The sequence below is a fragment of the Phlebotomus argentipes genome, unplaced genomic scaffold, assembly GCF_947086385.1.
Source record: "Phlebotomus argentipes unplaced genomic scaffold, Phlebotomus argentipes genome assembly scaffold_4, whole genome shotgun sequence".
NCBI lineage: Eukaryota > Metazoa > Arthropoda > Insecta > Diptera > Psychodidae > Phlebotomus > Phlebotomus argentipes.
This window is the reverse complement of record NW_026776174.1, coordinates 5,758,461-5,779,883: the sequence shown is the minus strand read 5'-3', so window position 1 is coordinate 5,779,883 and position 21,423 is coordinate 5,758,461. Positions and strand designations below refer to the sequence as shown.

General features: G+C 42.9%; 5 protein-coding genes across 5 annotated transcripts; 1 reads left to right on the top strand and 4 right to left on the bottom strand.

Moving 5' to 3' along the window:
* Positions 1–4: 4 nt before the first annotated feature.
* Positions 5–2,198, bottom strand: LOC132257746 (probable cytochrome P450 9f2). Its single transcript, XM_059754774.1, has 3 exons — positions 2,010–2,198; positions 1,676–1,910; positions 5–1,614 (listed from the first exon to the last, which is right to left on the bottom strand). The coding sequence occupies exons 2-3, from the start codon at positions 1,882–1,884 to the stop codon at positions 216–218; spliced, it is 1,608 nt and encodes a 535-aa protein (XP_059610757.1). The 5' UTR covers positions 1,885–1,910; positions 2,010–2,198; the 3' UTR covers positions 5–215.
* A 458-nt stretch (positions 2,199–2,656) lies between these two features.
* Positions 2,657–10,716, top strand: LOC132258562 (aminopeptidase N). Its single transcript, XM_059755912.1, has 10 exons — positions 2,657–2,688; positions 7,286–7,405; positions 7,469–7,722; positions 7,777–7,974; positions 8,035–8,190; positions 8,252–8,572; positions 8,630–8,986; positions 9,044–9,227; positions 9,295–10,292; positions 10,349–10,716. The coding sequence occupies exons 2-10, from the start codon at positions 7,316–7,318 to the stop codon at positions 10,611–10,613; spliced, it is 2,823 nt and encodes a 940-aa protein (XP_059611895.1). The 5' UTR covers positions 2,657–2,688; positions 7,286–7,315; the 3' UTR covers positions 10,614–10,716.
* On the bottom strand, positions 2,703–5,836 carry LOC132258010 (adhesion G-protein coupled receptor G2-like). The gene is made up of 3 exons (XM_059755104.1): positions 5,611–5,836; positions 4,500–5,539; positions 2,703–4,437 (listed from the first exon to the last, which is right to left on the bottom strand). Exons 1-3 carry the CDS (start codon positions 5,834–5,836, stop codon positions 2,749–2,751), a joined length of 2,955 nt encoding a protein of 984 aa, XP_059611087.1. The 3' UTR covers positions 2,703–2,748.
* Positions 10,717–10,763: 47 nt separating the features above from the next.
* LOC132258563 (tubulin alpha-1A chain) lies at positions 10,764–16,423 on the bottom strand. Its single transcript, XM_059755913.1, has 4 exons — positions 16,008–16,423; positions 13,132–13,444; positions 12,331–12,542; positions 10,764–11,597 (listed from the first exon to the last, which is right to left on the bottom strand). Exons 1-4 carry the CDS (start codon positions 16,008–16,010, stop codon positions 10,776–10,778), a joined length of 1,350 nt encoding a protein of 449 aa, XP_059611896.1. The 5' UTR covers positions 16,011–16,423; the 3' UTR covers positions 10,764–10,775.
* Positions 16,424–16,860: 437 nt separating this feature from the next.
* On the bottom strand, positions 16,861–19,407 carry LOC132258824 (regulator of MON1-CCZ1 complex). The gene is made up of 3 exons (XM_059756310.1): positions 19,066–19,407; positions 17,257–18,988; positions 16,861–17,198 (listed from the first exon to the last, which is right to left on the bottom strand). The coding sequence occupies exons 1-3, from the start codon at positions 19,162–19,164 to the stop codon at positions 17,134–17,136; spliced, it is 1,896 nt and encodes a 631-aa protein (XP_059612293.1). The 5' UTR covers positions 19,165–19,407; the 3' UTR covers positions 16,861–17,133.
* Positions 19,408–21,423: the final 2,016 nt, after the last annotated feature.

Genomic DNA, 21,423 nt, shown 5'->3' with positions numbered 1-21,423 from the left:
TTGCGTGATTAAATGATTACACTGTGTTGATAAATTTTTTACATCTCGACATGTATTAAATGCTGGGTTTAAGAGATTCACTACTGGTTATCGCCTTAATGCCGTGAGAATTTCCTTTCTTAGTGCAATCGATTTTATTTCTCTTCCCAGTCATACATATATAATGATAATATGTGTGTGTGTGTTAAGTGTATTCTTTTTCATTGATGATTTCATTATGCCTTGTTTCTCGGCGTGAACTGCACCCAAATTCCCTTCTCCGTTTTCAAGGCGGGATCTTTGGAGAGCTTCAGAGGGATCTGAGTCTTTTCATTAGGCTCGATGATAAAGTCCAGAATTAGGTAGTAAAGCAGAGCTTTCACTTCCATCAGAGCGAATCTCGATCCTATGCAATTTCGCGGTCCGACGCCAAATGGAATATATGTTCCCGGGGTGATATTATGCTTATTCTCATCGCTGAATCGCTCAGGGTCGAACTTCTCGGGGTTCGAGAAATATTTTGGATCATGATGGAATCCAATGACAGGAATCATGAAGAAATCTCCCTTTTTAAATTGATATTTTACATCTTCTGAGACCTCCACCAAAACATCCTTCGTACAGAGCCTGTCAGTGGCGATAGCGGGTGGCCAGAGTCTCAGTAGTTCAGAGACCACCATGTCCATGTATTTCATCTTCTGGAGAGTGTCGTAATTCAGAGATTTACTTCCCAACTCCTCATTAATTTCACGGATTTCCTCGTAGAGTTTCTCTTGGACATCTTGATTCACTGCAAGTTCATAAGCGAGGAACGATAAAGCTTGAGAGACAGTCTCAAAGCCAGCCAAGAAGAACAGGAAACACTGAGCTAGAATATCGTCCTGGGTTAGAACCTTCTTTCCTCCTGCTTTCCCCACTTCAGACTCCTCTACAGTGGCGAATCCTGCAGAATCCTTGGCAGAATCTTGATGTTCAGTTGTTTGATGAGTTAAATTTCCCTTCTTGGCTTCCATGAGAAGGTTAATCATATCCGGTCTAATGATATGGTTCTTCTCTCGATAGTCCATAGTATCAGTAATAGCACTTTTGAAGAATCCAGTCAAACTATCCGGTATGAGCTTGATTCCAAGTTTCTCGAAGACCTTAGGGAACGCCATGAAGACCATAAATTTGATAAGCCGGAAGATATTCGTGAAGTCCATCATTTCTTTGCCTTTCATGAAGAATTCATTCTTCTGATTCTCCAAGGAATTAACTTGAAAGCCAAAAGCACAAGTTGCAATGATGTCATTTGTCATTCTGGAGAAAAAATCCTTCATGTCGTACGTTTGAACTCCTTTAGCTTTGGTCTCTTTGTCGATAAAAGCTGACATTTGCTTTGCACACTGCGACACCAACTCGAACATCAGCCGCATTTTGCTGCCAGTAAAAGCAGGGCTGAGAGTGGCTCTCATGTCTCTCCACTCGTCACCCTTGAGAGAAATCAAAGACTTGCCAAAGATCGGTTCAGCATCATTGGAAATTACACTGCGATGGTCAGGAAAGTGCTCAAATTCTTTCACAGCCAGTTGCTTCACCAGTTCCGGATCCCTGACCATGATGTTGGGCGTTCGGAACTCGTACATTCCGATCAGTCTGGAAATAAACCATTATCTGAGCATGCTTATCAAAGTACACCGATAGGGCTTCTTCTCACCTCTCATTGGGAAAAGCGAAGTAAGAGTCCTTGAAAAAATCTATCATGGTTTTCCGGCGCAAGAAGAGATTTCCTGAATTTCCAAAGAGGAACGCCGGTTTTAGGGACTTGATTCCTCTATCCTTGAAGAAGTTCTCATTCTTATAACCCTTGTCAATTATGAATTTCACCAGGAAAGCCACCGCCACAAGAAGCAATAACTCAAACATTTTGGGTGTATTTTGTTGCGAAATAGCTGTGGAAGTGAGATAAAAAGAAGAGTATGAAAAATAAATAGAGAGAATGAATCGACTTTTTCCAGTGATTCAACTCAAACATGGAAGAATGAATTTACCACGCAAAAAAATCCAAGAACCGATCTCTGTTCGCTTCTGAGTCGTCGAGGGGATATTTTGCAACTAAATTAAGATGCAGTATGGAGGAAACTTTTATATCTATCACTAGAGCTGACCAATGATTCAAAGCTTCCAAAAATATACACACTTGATAAGATTAGAGGTAGAGCAGCACTGAACTCTCCGGCAAGACTGATGAAATTCGCAGTTGAACTGTGGAAGAGAACCCCAAACGTTCTCAACACAAATAAACACGTTTTTATTTTTGCTAATAAACGACGCACACAGAAAACCAACACGATTTCATTATGAAAGGCAAAATTTCATGAATGAGTTTGCGCTTGGTTGGAATATGAGAGACACTTTTCATAGCATATCGTCAGGCTATTCTGGAAGTTTGTGCCTAATTCAAAAGTTCTCTCTGCGCGAAGATTAGATGCACGAGGCGATGAATGAGAAAGTTGATGAGAATGTCTTCTGCAATCAACAAACAATCCTTAAGAGTATTTCAAGCTCAAGCCAGAATGAGTTAACTGGGCAAATTGGATAATTTGCATTAGTGGAGCAAATGACGTGAATGACACAAATTGCCACAGATTTCCTGATCAACAGCCCAATTCGAGATGTTATTCAATGGCTCAGTTTCCTCCGGACCGTCTTTCTGAGTGGTTGGCAAAAGTAAGGTCTGAGTGATATTTATTATATATACATAGAGATAAGGGTGTATAAAGTGTAGTTTTAGGTGCATTTGTTGGACTTTCTGCATGCCAGTGAGATGAAAAATTGCTCCCAGAGCTTTCTCGTGGCTGGATCCATTATAACGAAGTAGGCAAAAAGCACAAATCCCTGAAGAGTGGCTGTCACACAGAAGAGATAGTTGAAGATTAGGTTTCCGCCCTTTTGAGTGTACACCAGAAAGCCGAAGATCCAGGACATTCCCAGCAGGAAGAATAGCAAGACAGACAATCGAATCTGCGCCATTTGAATCTCCTTGTCGTTCTTCTTCGAGCTCTGATCCATTTTTCGCGTGATACTGTAAATCACGGCAATGAAAATGGCAAAATTGGCGATGAAGATCAACCCCACGGGCAGCAGAACTCCAAAGTACAGAGAGTTTCCCTGAGGGTAGCATGAAGTCCCTTGCAAATTTCCCTCGTCAAAGAAATTTGGCGGCAAGTAGGAATCAATGTCGAGTCCCAGAACGAGGATCACGGGAAGTATGGGCAAAATCCAGCCCACAATTATTGATTTGAGGGTGAAATGAGGCGGTCGGGGATTGCCGAAGACCACCACGTATCGCAGATACTGAAGGTAGGCTGTGATGAGCATCCAGGAGAACACCACAAGCACAGAATACTGAAGAAGCGCCCCAAGAGTGATGCAAATGATCCTCATCTCTGTCTTGTTCACACCCTTGACTAGATACTCGGCATTTATGAAGAGGAAGAGTAGCATTTGTATGGCGATCGCGACTGACAGCTGCAGAAGCACTTTAGAACCCGCTTTCTCGCGCCAAGTTTTGAAGAATATCGCTGTGATCCAGATTCCCACAACACCAGCTAGCGATAGTGAGCATCCCAGAACAGTTATTATGTCCAGTGCGATCATGTGAATCTCCTGGATGATCATCTCTTCTGGCGGAAGATCGTGCTTGAAGACGCCAGTCACGAGAAAGGCAAAGTTGGTGATGTGAGAGCATCCACAGAGGACAATCGGTGGATCAATTGATGAAGATTGTGACAAGAATTCACATCCTGTTGTTGCCCACTCACTGAAAATCTTCCTGTCTTCTGGTGTAAAATCCCAAAAGCCGCAAGCCTGAGATTCGTTGACGATCTTCTGGTTTGCGTGGAAGATGATGGGCAGGAATGTGGGAAGATTGGGACCATATCCAGGTATTTTAACAGTCACAATGCGTCCATTGACCCTGAAGAAGGACACATTGTGATTCACCTGGAAGAACCGATCATTGGCGATAACGTTGATTACGATTCTCAGTGGTGGTTTTGGTTGTTGTGTGGCATTGATCGCAATTGTTTGATTGATCTCATTGATTCTCCTCAGCAAATCCTCTGGGATGAAAGTGGCCACTTCGAGATCTTCTCGGTTTTCAATCAGATCTAAAGTGGATTGATTTTTGTACAAATACTCCACTGTGAAATCCGATAAATCGTCTGAAGAGTTTCCATCTGATCGGTAAAGTGCGATTCCGGATATATTCGCCACAGAAGGATCAATCACATACGTAATGATGTTCTTGGCTTCCACCTTGATCACTCCCATCAATCGGTTGACCTCTTGTCCTGAGATTGTCTTATTGGAGATGCTGGCATTTATTAACACTCCGCTCACGATCCTCTCGTTCATGTCCAGAAGAGTGTTTGTAGAATTGAGAAGCTGACTAGCCTTGGCGATGGTTTCATTCACCTGTAAGATAACGGGAAACAGGTTATTAGATTATTATCAAGATCAGCTTATCTGCTATTCACCTCCATTGTGTGACTGAAGATCGTAACCATCTTCTCAATTTCATCAAATCCAATGTCGCTGTCGTTCGATTTGGCGATCGTGCGTGTTAAGGAGCTCATCAGATACAAATCCGCCGGGATGAATTCCGAAGAGTCCACAGAAGTGCAGATCACCTTCATGCGATCGATCAGCTCCACAGGAGCTTTCTCAGAGTTGTCCAGATCAAAGAGCTTTTGTGTGGTTTCTGGTATGTCGTCTTCCTTGCAGACTGGAATGTTGTGTTGATCCCACTTTGCGCCAATGACAAAGTCTCCTTTACAGAACCTGTAAACCGGCAAAAGATTGGTCGTTAAGCACAGCTGCTGAAGAACAGATCTCTCTCCTATTGTCGCGCTCATCCACTGAATCTCATCTGATTCTGCGACTTTATAAGGCAAGCAAAACTCCGTGTGCCGCACTGTGATGTTGTAAAAATGATCTCTTCCAGAAGATCTATTTGCGATCCTCTCCATGTCATTGTAAAGCTGGTGAAGAGTACAAATCTCACGGGAAATGTTCTTCGGACATTTATCTCTTGAAACATCTTCTTCCTCGACAAAGACGTGAAAAATCATCTCGAGTTTAGATGAATTCTGAGGTAATTCTTCAATCCTCATTATCTTCACTTCATCTATGCGTTCCTTGTAATCGTACTTCTTCAGCAGCTTCCGGAAATCTTTAGCCAATTCCTTGAGTTTCTTCTTCGTGAATCCACCTTTGCACTTGTTGCACTCTGTGATAGTTCTGAAGGCAAAAGCCGTTCCATCGTCCTCTTCATAGGCGATAACAGGAGCTGATTTCACCACTTCGTAGTTGGGCAGCGAAAGTCCCTCGCACCAATACCTCCCCGGCGTGTCTTTTCCGAGCTTCAGCTCGTAGATGCTCTTGCTGATGTATTCGCGATTGAAGTTGTTGTTCAGCCCAATGATGTCTGTCGCCTTTATCTTATCGCTCCACACCAAATCTTTAATTTTAACATTTGACAGCAAAGCACTGTCGGCGTCTGTGTAGCATGTTACACCTGAACAGAGTTGGGGAGACGAAAGAACATTCAATATTCTCGAGTAATTTAGAAATTTTGCAACTCCTCACCTGAGTCATCGTCATCTCTGCGCCACAGAAATTCTCCAGAATATATTATAAGCTCCAGAGTTTCCTCTTTACGATGGAAGACAAGGCTCAATACGGGCGGAAATATTTGAATCACATTCACACAAGAATAGCATTTTGGATCCTTCCTTAATATCCACTGACCCTTTGAATCTAAGGCCATATAGAATACATTCCTCGAATCCAATGATTTTATACACGTATGCATAGTTGGATTCCAGGCTAAAAAATCCACACTGTCTTTCATTTCAAGCCACTCTGATTTATTCCAACGAGAAATATTTGGTTTATCGGCAGTAAAAAAATTCGCCTTGCAATCACCCAATTTAGGTGAAAACTCTCTGTAATGCCTCCATACTGCACTAAATAGCATTGCTTTGTCCTTTGAATTGGACAAATAAAACTGATCACACATTTCAAAAAAAGAGGTATGTTTATGTCCATCATATCCATATTCTAAAAAAACTGGAATTAACCGAAGGCAGTAATTCTGTTCCCCAACATATCTCGATGTGTAGGAATTTTCTGGGCAAGATAATTGCAAATGAGGCTGTTTCTCATTGTAAATGCAGATCGAAGGAAATTTTTTCCGACAATCTTCAATGCGTATCCTTTTGAAGTTGTGCTCCCTTGACAGCACTAAACAATTTCCTCCTGGGATTCTTTCTCCTTCCAATCGCCATGTTTTGAAGTCTTCCTCCTCAAATACTAGTCCATAATTATCTCCTCCAGGAAGATGCCAAATGAACGGATAAAATTGTCCATAACTTCTTAAGGGAAGCCAGAAATTATCTGCATTCAGTTCTTCAAGATAGTTTCGAACGGAATTAAAATCTTCATCACTTAAGTGAAGAACACTGTCATGAACTCCCCACTGAACACAATCACTTTCCCACTCTTTCGCACTGGAGACAAGAATACACAGAATATTATCCTCTCCTTGGCTCTTGATCTCGACGAAAGGATCCGGACAGCGAGACATGTGCTCCAGAAGTGGCTGAGTGTATTTGCAGTCAGGCGGATCGGGAGGATGAAAGCCATCATATCGACAGTCTCGATAAACGGGAAGCTTATTTTCATCTAAGCAAACAGGATCAGTATTGAGCTCAGTATATCCACTACTTGATCTAGAAATAGTAAAAAAGAAGTGATTCAAGAGCCACTCGAGGAGAAATATGATATCTTACTGTAATGTTGACCAGGAAACATTCACATTTTGCGAAGTTACGTGATAATGATCAGGACACCCCTGAGAAGAAAATTTTCATTTGTAAAACCCAGAAAATTCTCAGAAATCAATCATACATCTTTGAAAGAACTTTGGAGTAACACAACATTAAGCTGTAGCACAATAAATATAAAAACCACTAAGTATTTCATAATTCACAAGTAAAATCACTTCTTAAGAAATATACAATCTGCATTCAGCGAGGTTCTGTGACTAACTGAGGCTCGCGCCGAATGTTTTTCGCTCTTTGGAGAGACACAGTCAAAAGAATTCCTCTATATTTAATAGCTCGGTGTATTTGTTCGACGCCACGTAATAATAGTTATAAAGAAAAATGAAGATAAGAACATTTCTGCATGGTGCGATTATCAAAAAACAACTCATTCGCTGTTTGCACAGTGTATTTAAATTGTCGTCTCACTTTTGCAGAGGGAGTATTTGAGCTTTTCCCCGGTCGCCATGGAGAAAGCTTATACTTCACCCCTGAAGATTGCTCTTATCTTCTGCCTGCTGCTCTGCGTCTCTTCGCATCGTGCAGCGGCGAAAGAAGTAAATTATAATTGCATTAGTCAGAGGATTATGCTTTTGACAATTTAATGTTTTTAATCACAGCGATTGAGGCGAGGCATTGACTTATCCTCAACGCACTCACTCATTTCTGATACACGCCTTCCGGGAGATTTCTTTCCACTGAATTACACCCTCGATCTCAGGCCCAAATTGTCTGAGTCAACTTTCACGGGAAAAGTCCGCATCTTTGTGCAGTGTAATGAAACAAGCGACAGAATCACTCTTCACGCTCACCACGAGCTGCAAATTGAGAGATCGGACATCAAATTGCAGAGAATCCTGGACAGTGAGGACTCGTAAGTTGTCTGCTTTGAACTAAAAGGCTGATAAATTGAAGCAATGTCTTTCAGCGATGAACTCAATTCAACGGAAGTGAAGATCAGGAGAGCTTCTCACACTCCCAAGAAGCCTATCTTTGTTATTTATCTCGCGGACACTGTAAAGAATGGTACGCTTTTGGAACTAGAGATTGCATTCAGCGGCATGATTTGGGAGAGCGCTGAAGGTCTGTTCAAAGGATCTTATCTCAATAAGAACGGAACGAAAACGTGAGATTATACCATTAATGTTACTGCCCTTGATAGCTGATTTCAATTCTTGGATTACAGTGAATTTCTGGTCACCACGTTCAAGCCAAACAACGCAAGACGTCTCTTTCCGTGCTTCGATGAGCCTTCCTTCAAGGTTCCTTTTGATTTCAGTCTTTCCCGGCCGGAGGAATACCACACACTCTTCAATAGTGATCCATTCAGCACGGAACCTCTGTAAAATTCATTTTCAAACTATTAAAGACGTATAGTTTGAAGTCTGATCTTATCTTTCTAGGGATGGAGAACCAGGAACTGTTGTTGATCATTTCACTTCAATCCCAAAAATATCTGTCTTCTCATTGGGATTCCTCACATCTAAACTGGTTCTGATCAAAGACGACACTTTGGTTAAAAATGAGGAGCAGAAAGTGGAAATCTACGTGCAGCCAGGAATGGAAAATGCCTTTCCAACTCTCTATCAGAAGGTTCACACTGTTATAAAAGCAGTTGAAGATTTCTGGGGTGTTAAATATGCCATCTGCAAACTCAAAATCGTCGGTCTTCCTGGACTGACAGCTGTTAAACCCATAGACAACTGGGGATTGATCATCTTCAAGTAACACCAACCTATTTATATGTCAAGATATCGATTGAATGATCTTATGTCTTTCAGGGAAAGCGAATTACTCCAAGCGAGCCACTTCATGCTTGCTCAAGAGATGGTCTATCAATTCCTAACTCATTCAGCCACTCCGCTTTGGTGGAATGATGCCCACATTACTCGAGCCATGGCAGGATTCTTAGCTGCCACTATCGCTAAGGAACACACTGAAGAGTTTGATGAAAAATGGCCAATGACAACCCTCTATTCGCTTTACTACGAATTCAGCAAGAGATATCCACACTCGAGAATCACTGGCATGAAGCAGGAGTCAATCTGCAGCAAGACTGAACTATTCCTCAGAATGATCAACTATACTTTCGGATTTGAGACTTTCAGGAAGGCTATGCAGAACTTCTACGAAGAGAAGTACGGTAATCTTTATGAGAATATTGATCTTATGATGATGTTTCTCATTTCTTGAAGGCGATGTGCAACTTTCCAGAGTGAAAATATTTGGAATTCACTGACTATTCAAGCACATAGAGATCAGGTTTTAGATAAATCTATCAGTGTGAATGAAATTGCTGAGTCCTGGATATCGAAGGATCGTCTTCCTGTCGTTACAATTGAGAGAAACTACGATAAGAAGGAAGCCAAAGTGTCTCAAGTAATAATCTATCCTCAAATATGTGACCAAGTATGTGACATTCTTGCTTACTTCCTCATCTTTACAGAAAGTGTACTTGAGAGAACGTCCCCATGATGTCCCTGAACAGGAGAAAATGCTCTGGTTTATTCCACTTATCGTGGTCACTGAAGACAAACTTGACTTTACCGACACGAAGCCACGCTTGTGGGTGAAAAAGACTCGGGAAACAACCATGACAGGACTTCCGGAAGCATCCAAGTTCATTATCGTGAATCCTGAGGAAATCGGACCCTTTCCTGTGAACTATGATGTGCGCAATTGGAACCTCTTGGCAGAATTCCTGCAAACCGAAAACGGAAGAAGCAATATTCCCATTTTCACGAAAGCCAAACTGCTTCACGATGCCTGGAATCTAGCCTATGGAGGACATCTTAGCTTCGCCACAGCTTTCAATATGACACTCTTCATGAGAGATGAGAAAGACCATCTCGTTTGGAATCCAGTCTTCACCATGATTGATCACATCGGCAGACATATTGATAGTTCAGCTGTTCACAACAAGTTTGAAACCTACGTGAGAATTCTCTTGACTCCTCTGTACGAACGATTGGGATCTGAGGCTCAGCCGAGTGAGGAACATTGGAAAGAGAATCTCAGATCACTGTCTAAAACCTTCCTTTGCCGTGCTGGATACAAGCCTTGCATCGAGCGCGCTCAGGCTGCTTTTGCCACATGGAGGAACGCTAAGGATCCGGACGCAGAGACTCCTGTGGAGAATCAGTACATCTGCCCGGTATTCAAGTGGGGCACGAGGGAAGAGTGGGAGTTCGGCTTGCAGAGAGTCATCAATTTCCCGAAAGAGAGGAAACAAAGTGAACGAACTTACTTGCTGAAAAATCTCGCTGGATGTCCTGCGCAGACTGAGAAGATTGAGCGACTGCTCAACATCACGATCTTGGAGGAGAATGGAAACTTCACGGAAAACGATATCTTCCTGATCTTCAGTATGCTTTCAGGAGGATCTAATGGATACACCACGCTCTTCAACTTCTTGTCTAACAACTGGGACACCATCAGACAGAGGTGAGTTTTATAAAGTCTACTTTGTGTCTTTATTATTATTGAAGCGTCATTTGTAGATTCGAGAGCAAGACAAACCTTTGGGACAGTTTGATTAGCGCTTCCACTGGCGTCTTCACCACTCAAGAGGGCTATGACATGGTCTCGGCTTTGTATGTGAAGCGCCAAGGTGAGTTTGGCAGTGCTGAGCACATTATCGAGAAGTCCCTGAAGAACATCAAGGAGGAAACCAAGTGGAGTGACGAGAACTTGCCCGTGATCGAGCAATGGCTTGACGACTACCTCAAGACCGCCAACACATCTGCCAACAAGTTCATGGGCTAGGCCAGAAGTCAGTTAGAAATGATGGCATTCTTTATTAATAAAATCTTCCACTGTGCGACACTTGCAATCTGTGCAGGAGGAAAAAGACACGTGTTAGCAAGCACATTCTAAGCTTCTACGTTTCCTTGCGGACTCTGACAAAGTGTTAAAGGTGAATCGTGCTTAGTATTCATCTCCTTCGCCAACTTCCTCGGTGCTGTCCACACCCACTTCCTCATAATCCTTCTCCAGCGCAGCTAAATCCTCACGCGCCTCGGAGAATTCGCCCTCTTCCATGCCCTCGCCCACGTACCAATGCACGAAGGCACGCTTGGCGTACATAAGATCGAACTTGTGATCCAGACGCGCCCAGGCTTCGGCGATGGCGGTGGTGTTGGACAGCATGCAAACAGCGCGCTGCACCTTGGCCAGATCTCCGCCGGGAACCACAGTCGGTGGCTGGTAGTTGATGCCCACCTTGAAGCCGGTAGGACACCAGTCCACGAACTGGATGGATCTCTTGGTCTTGATGGTGGCGATCGCGGCGTTGACGTCCTTGGGCACCACGTCTCCGCGATACAACATGCAGCAGGCCATGTACTTCCCGTGGCGAGGATCGCACTTGACCATCTGGTTGGCCGGCTCGAAGCACGCATTGGTGATCTCGGCCACCGTGAGCTGCTCGTGATACGCCTTCTCGGCGCTGATCACTGGCGCGTACGTGGCCAGCGGGAAGTGAATACGCGGATAAGGCACCAAGTTGGTCTGGAACTCTGTGAGATCCACATTGAGTGCGCCATCGAAGCGCAGCGAGGCAGTGATGGAGGACACGATCTGACCGATCAAGCGGTTCAAGTTGGTGTACGTGGGGCGCTCGATGTCCAGATTTCGGCGGCAAATATCGTAGATAGCCTCATTATCCACCATGAAGGCGCAATCAGAGTGCTCGAGAGTTGTGTGAGTGGTCAAGATTGAGTTGTACGGTTCGACGACCGCCGTTGAGACCTAAGAAGTCCAGAGAGAGACGGATTAATGACGAATGGCGCAAGTGAACTTGACGGAGGTCGTGAGAAATATGCTCAATTGAGCGGCATTTCATGGTAGTTGAAGATTTAAGCACAGAATCTTTAGCTGTTCTCCTCATCTTCTCATCTCTCTCACCGCGTGTCTCAATTCCACACACATTCTCCAAATGCCATGTGTCTCTCATGAAGATTTCCCACACGAAATTGACCCAATTCCCGCTTAACCTTGGAAGACAACAATTTGTGTCAATGCAGGACTGAAATTTAGGACTTCAGAGTGTCTTTGGCACGCCCCACAGTTGGTAAAGTGGAGCAGCGATTGTCGTGAAATGAATAAAATATTCCCTTGTGAATAGGGGAGAAAGCCACCGACAAGCGGTGAATTTTCCCATGAAGTGAAAATGAAATTGAAGTGATTGCGTGTTCTCTCGAATATCGACATCCTTAGCCGGCAATTATTGCTATATTTTTTCAACACTCGAGAGAAAAAACGCCCCGAAGAAAGTCCGTTAAGGAGATTTATTCCCTTGGATATGGGTTAGTGAACTCTTATCGCGTTTGCCGTATTTACTCAATCCTTCCACCCTTCACAAATCCACAGCAAATCCCATACAATTTCACATGGCAGGAAGTGATTTATGTGTAGTGTTTCGTGTGTGATCGATACAGCGCGGCGAAGAGTGGATGAGGAAAGACACAATTCCGATACAAACCTGAGGCGCTGGATAGATGGAGAACTCCAGTTTCGATTTCTTGCCATAGTCCACGGACAGGCGCTCCATGAGCAGCGACGTGAAGCCACTTCCGGTGCCGCCTCCGAAGGAGTGGAAAACCAAGAAACCCTGCAGGCCGGTGCATTGGTCGGCCAACTTCCGGATGCGATCCAGAACGAGATCGACAATCTCCTTTCCGATGGTGTAGTGGCCTGAGGAATTGAAGACGACACGTCAAATAGGGGAGAGCAGGGTAGATAAGGGCATTATTTAAAAGATTAAAATGGCGATTTTATATAACAACAACGAAAATTTTGTGATATTCTTTGTAGGTTCTTTTATACTTAAACTCGTTGCTTTCATTGATTTAATGTAAAATATACACAAAAATACGACTTTTCTCTCATCTAAAGATTGCATGTTTGCCGCAAATTTCCCATACTTTTCTTTGAAGAATCACGAAATTGTCTCGCTTTACGCTATCAAACATTTTCTTCACATATCGCGATGTATAAAATCCCATAAATTCTATCGCTTTTCGCCAGTTAATCAGAAGATCGGCAATAAAAGCCATCCTCGGCCAGTGAAGCGTGAACTTCCCATCCCACAGAATTGGCCTCAAGACTCGCAGAAACTCTCACTCTACATTTCGCCCAATTACATCCAATTGAGATCAACAAACTCTCGCAGCGAGAGCTGATCTTCATTGCTAATTAATGCGCCAAAAATTAATTCAGAGCGAAAAACACCATCTCTGGACGCCCATTAAAATTCCATCCCAGTGATTGATGATGGACTCACCGCGGGCGTAATTGTTGGCGGCGTCCTCCTTGCCGGTGATCAGTTGCTCCGGGTGGAAGAGCTGGCGATACGTGCCGGTTCGCACCTCATCCACTACCGTGGGCTCCAGATCCACGAACACGGCGCGCGGGACGTGCTTGCCGGAGCCCGTCTCGCTGAAGAAGGTGTTGAAGGAGTCATCGCCGCCGCCGATCGTCTTGTCCGACGGCATCTGGCCATCGGGTTGAATGCCGTGCTCCAGGCAGTACAGCTCCCAGCAGGCATTGCCAATCTGCACGCCGGCCTGGCCAATGTGGACTGAAATGCATTCCCTCTGCGAGTGACGAGAAAGAAAACACAATTTTTCTATGATTACTCATGTGCTGGAAATAAATCGCCTTCTGGCAGCGAGAAAACCATCTCGAAAGAATTTAGAGAGGCACAATAAGATGATAACAGACGGCAGTTGTGACTCATTGAGTGCTGCCAAAGATAAATCTCTGGAACAGCTGCAATTTGCATCACCACAGAGTCAGTCAAATTAATTTCTCAGCTCGTTTACAAGTGCACAATCGCTGGGTTTCTTCTCCAGAGTGCACACGAAAAAGGGCCAAATCAAACACAACAGCAATTAAGAGGGTGTCTTTCTATGCAAAAATAAACACTTATGAGTCAAGAGAACAAACTTGTCCAGAGCGAAACTGCGACACTCGCGCAATCGATGCGTGAGGCGTTGTTTATTCAGGAGCTCAAGAGTTTGTGAAGTGTAAAATAATTGATAATAAATATTTAATTGCTCCTTTTCATGCGTTTAAGCCTTGACAACCTTTATCGACTTGATTTCCTTCAGCTAAACTGTGAACCAACATTTGGACTATTTTTCAATTCATTTCCATGCGATGATGAGGCACAAAGCGACTCTCTTTTCCTGAGAAAATCAAATAGTTTTACACATTACTCGATATGTGAAGCTTTCACCACAAAATTGTTGGCATAGATTCCACAACATTCAATATCCCCGGTTTTCCAACACAAAAGAACACTCCTTTTTCGAAGGCATTCACCCCGAGCAACCCATCATGACAGCACGCGCTTTTCCACCCCTTAATATCGTGAAAATATCCATTTAATTCAATTCAATACACTCACCCGTCTTCTAATGCGATTGTAATTGAATTTGGGCCGTTTTTTCGGACTCGCAAGTAATTTTCAATCATTAGCATTTTGATTAATTGCCGCAAGTGGATCCGGGAGATTTCGTCAATTGGACTTCGTCTGGGTCATCAGAACACTTTTACACAGCATAAGAACTACAGATTTTTCTAAAACTCTACTTCTAAAACTGTACTAACTTTCTTTCTCGCTGTGAACCAATGAAAAAAGTTATGTGAAGAGAATTGGGCGGGGCATTCGAGTGGGCGTGGCTTTGAATGCAATTCTCCAGCGCAAAGATAAGACTGTATAGGAAATGGTAGCTAAATTCGCACTGATTACTCCGTAATAAAACAACTTTTTCAGTTCCTTTTCTAGCGGTTCTTCAAGTGCCCAACCCAGTCGAAGAAGCAAGCCAAGCGTTAATTTCCAGGTGATGGCAAATCACAGACGCACTTAATTCACTCCTTTCTCAATTGCTTTCGTCTCGCTCAAGACTGGGTTTGGTGATCTTGTCTGGTTGCGCCTGGCTGACCTCTTGTCTCATTCACGACATTTCTCTTTCCCGGGAATTTGACGCCACACACGAATTTTCCGGCCCAAGAAGTCCACCCCATTTTGCACCTTGCTCTGGAAAGTTTCGTGGTCACACGCGAGAATTTCATTAAGTCCACTGATTTACCTGTTCGGTCACCTTTTATGCTAATTGGCCGACTGTTTTTTTGCCTGCCACGGGAGGCATTTTATGCTAAAGAAGTCAAAGAGATCGTCCACCCACTCAATTGAACACTCAGCCTCTTTCTATGGGTGGCGCATTTTTGAGACGCCCGCGGTTTTATCTCATGAAATTTGTGAACAATGATCCAATAATTGGATAATGGTTCAAAACGACAGTGATCATATATCATGAAGTCCATAATAAGACATCCAATAACTTTGTCATTCAATGTAAGTGAGTCGATTTGCCACAAGACTTCACACGACACTTGAGCAATCTTTGTGAACAATACAAGGAGTGGTTGATCTTCGAAACCCTCTCCATCGCTTCAATTTCCGTCACTTTACATTTTATTGACTCGCGTCGGGAAGCAGATGTACTCCAGAAAGTCACATCTCAATGGTGACTAATCAACATAAAACCGCCATCAAATTGGGATGAATAGTGATTTCTGGGTGGCATTTTTTTTGTGCTCCAAATTGAACAATAAACCTGAAGAAATTCATCAAATTCTCCTGACTTTCAAGTCGAACGACTCATAAAATGTCTTTCCTGAACAAATAAGCGGTGGTAAAAAGTTGATATGTTTACTCAGACGATAATCTCCCCCCGTCAATTAAATTGCAAGAAAAGTTGTATTATTAGCACGGCAAAAACACGTACACTTTGCAAGAATATGGTTTTCGCTCAGGATTCGCGTGACTTCAGACATGCTAAACTTTTGGGATGATTTCTCCCAAAATCCACATTAATATGTCCTCTATGCCATTTAGTTTATTGGGCACACACGAAGCCTTCTTTGGCCTGAATGCAAATATAAGGAGTGGTTCGGCTTCTGAGGTATATTTTTGTGTGTCACACTTTTCCAGAGATAGAAATTCCCATTGATGACTCATCGATTTTCACGCATGTCTTTTCCTTAAGTCTGACTTCTTTGTCACTTCAGAGATGCAAAGGAATTTCCTCTCAGGAGCCAAAAATACTCTTGAAAGCAAATTAAAAAAAAAAATGCAGAAAAATCACTCACCATGTTTGCTTGAGATTCTAATAATTCCTTGACGCTTTCACTAACAGATTACTTCTTCACTGCTGATGACTTAATTCTGGAGCACTTCAGGAGATGCCAGAAGATTAGCGATGGTTTGAGAGTGGCCCGTAAACTTGTCCGCAATGCAACAAATATGAAGATGGACTGTTGTGCCTCCGCGAGCGACTTCCCTTTTATAAGCCCACTCGTCGCGCCAGAAAGAATGAAAAGTGGGGAAAATCTCATGGAAGAATTCTCAACACTGGAAGAACTCACTCTCTCTCGCTCTTCGTGCTCTCTCACTATTCTCGCGGACAATTGTTGCCGGTTCAACAACGAAAATCTATGCACGAAGAAAGAGAGAGACGCGTGTGTGTCATTAGACACATAAAATATGACATTTTCAGCTACTTACTTTAGTTATCAAGACTCTCATGAACATCATCTATTAAATTTTGCCACAATTTCGCACACAAAACATGACGATTCGCCGCTTTTTCTACACTCTGCTCTAATACAATTAATTGATGCTCGCTAACAAGTTAATTAGTGGTCAACTGAGCAAAGTGACATCAATTCATGCTACCAAATTTGGTCACAAAGAAACCCACCCTCCACATTCTATCGATTTTCACTTAGCATAATTTTTGTCGATAAAGAAGCCCTCAATTTCTGGGACTATTACAAAGAGTAATTTTTGTGATTGCTAGATATTGAATTTTCATGAATTCTGCTCGTTTTCCGTGAAATGTTCAGCGGTAGGAACAGAAAAACAATCCAATAAAATTATTGAGATGTTCATTTTGTGTCACACTATATGAGAGAAGTATAAAATAGAGTAATTTCTGCAACAGGAAAAGCAGAATCAGAAATATGTGTAATAAAAAGTGTCATATAGAGCGAAAATGTAGAAGTTTTTAGAAATAAATTCGACCAATCTTTGATTATTTCAGATATTGTTTCACTTACTCATAAACAGCAACAGAATATTACTTTCTAAAGACGAAGAAGAAAGTTCTGGAGGGACTTACCAGTTTTCCATCAATGCTTTTCGGGAAAATATATTATAATTTATTCAACGCATATTTGGATATCACAATTGCCGCTTGTCCTTTTGAATCGTCTCTTAATTGGATGATTTGGTACAGAACAGCTTCAAATAGTGCTGAACATACTCGCCACAGAGTTCGCCTGCAAAAAGTCAGCAATCAATTTCCAAGCTTACAACTCTTCCAAAATTCGATCTTACCTCTGGTAAACTCCGGTCCGCCCCTGAGTCGTATATTTCTTTGGACAAAGTGCATGTAGACGGAGTGGAAGATGCCTGAATCGCCAGTCTTCATCGCCGCCTCCAGAAACTTCCTGGCCGGCAGCACATCCACGTCCGGAAGGGTTTTCGCCAGGCGCAGCGCGTCAATCACTTTTCCCTGCCCCAAAAGAACTTCGATGATAATCTCGTTGGCGTTCAGCTTCGCCAGCATGTCGAGGGCGATCTGGCCGATTGTGGGATGGATCTTGGAGAGCGAAAGGAGGAAACAAGCCAAAGGCTTTGACTCACTGATCAGAGAATGCGCCACAATTTGTTGCAGCGTCGCCACGAGATTGCCATTGATCAGCTCACAGACAATCATCTTGCTGAGATCGTGCTGAGCGGCGATGCCATGGATTGTGAGCGATTGGAGGTAGAGCATCAGGATCTTGCCGATCTGTTCAGTGTCTGCAATTGAGGACAAGACTTGAGAGTGCATATCTGCTTGATCCACCAGCACTCGCGGTGCCACTGTTGACTTCGGCACAGGCTTCGCTGAAGACGGCGTGGCGGTTTGATTCTGCAGCTCAACATCAATCCACGTCTTATAGACACTATTGATCTTGTCAAAGACATTTGCAATGATGGGCAGCAAGGTTCCTCGATAATTCTCCCCAAGAAGCTCTCGCAGAACGGCCAGAAGATGCGATTTCCCCTCCGTTCGCTGCAGCAGAAATTCAACTAGAGCCACTCGGTTTGTGATGAGCGTGCAGAGAGGCTCAAGCTTCAGCTCCACATACCAGAAGCACCCCAATTTGGCGTCTATAACAATGTTGGGCTGGAAGAGCACCCAATCCGGCGAGTAAAGCGTGCAGTTGACTGTTTCCCCTTCGAGGGAAATGCTGGGCATCTTCAGCGAGAAAGGCCTCAGTGGTTTGCCAGGGATGATGGAATGGTGGTAGATCACCTTGCTGATGGGATCCAACTCTCCAGGCTGCGCCACATCGAAGAGCAGCGACGTGGCGGTGGCCTGATGATGCACAATCACCAGATCATCGATGATGTTGATTGCAAAGCGCCCGGAATGCCCTAAACGCAGCACGTGACACTTCCTAGGCGACAATCCTGGGCCGTTCAGCATGTAGATCACCACTTCCACGAGTCTGCTGCTCGTGGGCTGCAGAATCAGGATTGCAGGTGTTCCATAGATCACCGCCAACGTGCAGTCTCTCTCAGGAACGCTTCTGTCGCTACTCAACTCCAGTCTGGGCAGTTTAGTGATGATGCCCTGCTTCACCAGCACTGGCATCAGCACGCTTCCGCCACCCGACGCGAGCAGGGCGAAGTTCCCGTGAGGACACCACGCGAACCAGTTCACAGTCGTGTTCATGCTCTTCACGGACTTGATTTGTCTGCGATCAAAGTGGATTTGGCACAGTTCGACGCCTGCATTCGATATCATTGCCACCTCCTTCGTGCTGATCCACACGAAGCCGAAGATCTGGGCACTCTTACCCCGGAACTGCAGCATCTCATTGGGAATGGGCGAGCCATTGGCGAAGTTGATGAACTCCACACAAACATCAGTCCGCTGAATGGCAAGAATCTTCATGTCCGGCGAGAACTTTATCGATCGAATTGGACCTCTGTCGTCCATACAGAACGTGTGCACGGCGTCTGCAGGTCCTTTGACCACAATCCCCGTTGCTCCGCCCGATCGCACGGCGAAGACCTACAAGGAATCCGCCCCATCAGCAAAAGCAAGGTTACGTCCGCCCCATCTTGACCCAAACATTGCAAAATTCCCACCTGTTTGTTGGAATCGTCGAAGAACACATTTGTCAGGTGACTCACGGGATCAAAACGAATGGGATTTGCACACAATTCCAGGTAATACAGCAAATCCATGACTTTTTGCGTAATTTTCCTCAAATCTCCTGCATTTCACAATCAAAACAATCGATTTACATGAATTTTTTACAGTGTGACAGCTGGAAATACTTCCAGTCTCCACGAACTTCCAGGCGCCAAAAAGTCTACTGGCGGGAAAATGTCTTTCCCATGCATGTGACGATTTGCAATTTGTACGGATTTTCTCGAGAATTGGGCGAAAAGATGTCGAATCCACTGTGAATTTCTGCCCTCATAAGACAGTCAAAGGCGAAACAGTGTCTGAAGTCTTGTGAACTGCTAGGCCGTAAATTCGAGTTCATTTCAATAGCACGAATGAGGAATTCTTCTCGTGGAAGATCTTCAGGGAATTTCTTAAACAATTCTGGCAGTCTGTGACGGAAGAGATCTCCTTCCCTGGTAAATTTCTTATTGAAGAGTTGCAGTGGCGAGATATCGTCGTAATTTCTTGACATTTTCACAGTCTTCTTTACCTCTGACGACTCTTGAACCTTTGGTGATTTCTCAACTGTGAGGTATTTCACTTTCGAATATACTGAAGACGGCTTTTGAGCATTTCGAGGAGATTTTATCGGTGTGCTGGAGCGACTTCGGAAGGAAGAATGCCTTGGGGAAGTTTTCTTTTCATCTTCATCTCCTTCCTGAATGGCTCTTCTTGATTTCTCCAGCAATGCTGCAATCATTTCTCCAGGTTTTCTCAGAAATTCGATGTATTTACGATAAATAGCTTTTCTTCTCTTTATCAAGAGTTTTTTCTGTGAAGAAAACGAAGTCAATTATTAACTCTCTTTGATGCATTTGATAGTTTTTATCTCACAAAGATTAAAAAAGTTAATTGATGCTAATCACTTCCATAAATTTTGCTTCACAGATCAGAATGCATTCAAGTTGTACTTTATTTCGCGAGACTACTTTAATTTTTGACGTAATTTTGTGAGATTCAAGAGGGTTAAATGAAATATTTACGTAAGTCAGCGGTTCATCCGGACTGTAATAAAAGCTACGATGGAGTTTCTTATCCTTCAACTCTTGCTCAGTGAGGAATTCCAGTTTGCTCCTGGCATCCGGGAAATTTCCTGTCGTCAACTTCTTCAATCTATCGACTTCTTGCATGGCTCGCTTCCGCCTCAATTTCCTTCGATACTCCACGCGAATTGTGTTCCTTTGTCTCTCCTTCATTTCGAGCTTAAGATATAAAGGTGGTCGTTTAGTGTGACTCATCTCTGAGTCATGCAATATTCAGAGAAGTTTACAAGAATGAAGCTTTCGGTACCGTAGCTTGAGAATCATCGGGACAGGAGATAAATTTCTCCAATTTTGCATTCAGTGCCTCTTGAGACTTTCGCCGCGGTTTCACCCAAAGCAAATCCTCTTCGGAGAGTTCTTGTTCCCAGTCAGATGATAAATATTCCTTTTCAGACGGCGAAATTCCCTCTTCATCCACAGAACTCACGCTCGTGGCGTCATTGATTTCCTCGCCGTCCACTGAAAAATATGCAGAAAAGGCGAAAGAAGAAAGGAATCTTCGTTGGCCAAATGAAAGAAATTGATTCTCTTGTATTTATCACTTCTTTATAAGTTTTATCATTCTTTATAATAAATTACAATGTATTTTGAAAAATATTTTATAATCATTTTTACTTACTAAATTCGTTTTAAGAAAATCAATTCAAAATATTAACATTTCTTACTTTTTCTTCAGAGAATCACGAACAGAAGAGCCACTTTGAACTCTTCTGCTCAAGTATTTATCGAATTGACAAAAGAATTTTTTAAATCAAAATCAAAAATAGAGGATTAGGGAGGATAAGTAGGTAACACAACCGAAATTTCCACAAAAATCTGTTTTTTTTTTGAGGATGGAAAATAGGGCACAAAGAAGTGTCGTGAAAATTTTTACACAAGAAAAATGTTGAAAAGTTGTTTTCTGTTTTTGGTTTTCGATAGAAAAAATAAATTTCAGCTTACTTATCTTTTCATCATCTTCCTCCAAAAATTACGCACATTTAGAGATTTTTTAAGAGACATAGATTTTTCATGTTTTTTTTCATCATCATTATTCTTTTTCAAAGATAATTAATTAGCGAAAAAATTTCGATATTCTTTTGTACATGTTTATTTATTATCAATCAAAAATATCTACTTTATTCCTTTTCTTTTTTTATCATTCTTTCATCTTAAGTCTGGTTCATATGGATTTTTCAGCATGCCATTTTATATAGTTAAATTGTTAGAATACTTTCTGTACTGTCTCCT

Bases quoted from the DNA above. Each gene is read 5' to 3' on its own strand.
- LOC132257746 (XM_059754774.1), bottom strand. From the start codon at position 1,884: ATGTTTGAGTTATTGCTTCTTGTGGCGGTGGCTTTCCTGGTGAAATTC. The intron at 1,615-1,675 runs GTGAGAAGAAGC...GTTTATTTCCAG, and splicing joins TTCGCTTTTCCCAATGAGAG to ACTGATCGGAATGTACGAGT.
- LOC132258010 (XM_059755104.1), bottom strand. From the start codon at position 5,836: ATGCATACGTGTATAAAATCATTGGATTCGAGGAATGTATTCTATATG. The intron at 5,540-5,610 runs GTGAGGAGTTGC...AACTCTGTTCAG, and splicing joins CAGAGATGACGATGACTCAG to GTGTAACATGCTACACAGAC. The intron at 4,438-4,499 runs GTGAATAGCAGA...GTTATCTTACAG, and splicing joins TCTTCAGTCACACAATGGAG to GTGAATGAAACCATCGCCAA.
- LOC132258562 (XM_059755912.1), top strand. From the start codon at position 7,316: ATGGAGAAAGCTTATACTTCACCCCTGAAGATTGCTCTTATCTTCTGC. The intron at 8,191-8,251 runs GTAAAATTCATT...TTATCTTTCTAG, and splicing joins CCATTCAGCACGGAACCTCT to GGATGGAGAACCAGGAACTG. The intron at 8,987-9,043 runs GTACGGTAATCT...CATTTCTTGAAG, and splicing joins CAGAACTTCTACGAAGAGAA to GCGATGTGCAACTTTCCAGA.
- LOC132258563 (XM_059755913.1), bottom strand. The intron at 12,543-13,131 runs GTGAGTCCATCA...TCAATTCCTCAG, and splicing joins CGCCAACAATTACGCCCGCG to GCCACTACACCATCGGAAAG. The intron at 11,598-12,330 runs GTTTGTATCGGA...TGGACTTCTTAG, and splicing joins CCATCTATCCAGCGCCTCAG to GTCTCAACGGCGGTCGTCGA.
- LOC132258824 (XM_059756310.1), bottom strand. From the start codon at position 19,164: ATGGATTTGCTGTATTACCTGGAATTGTGTGCAAATCCCATTCGTTTT. The intron at 18,989-19,065 runs GTGGGAATTTTG...GATTCCTTGTAG, and splicing joins TCGACGATTCCAACAAACAG to GTCTTCGCCGTGCGATCGGG. The intron at 17,199-17,256 runs GTAAGATCGAAT...GACTTTTTGCAG, and splicing joins CGGACCGGAGTTTACCAGAG to GCGAACTCTGTGGCGAGTAT.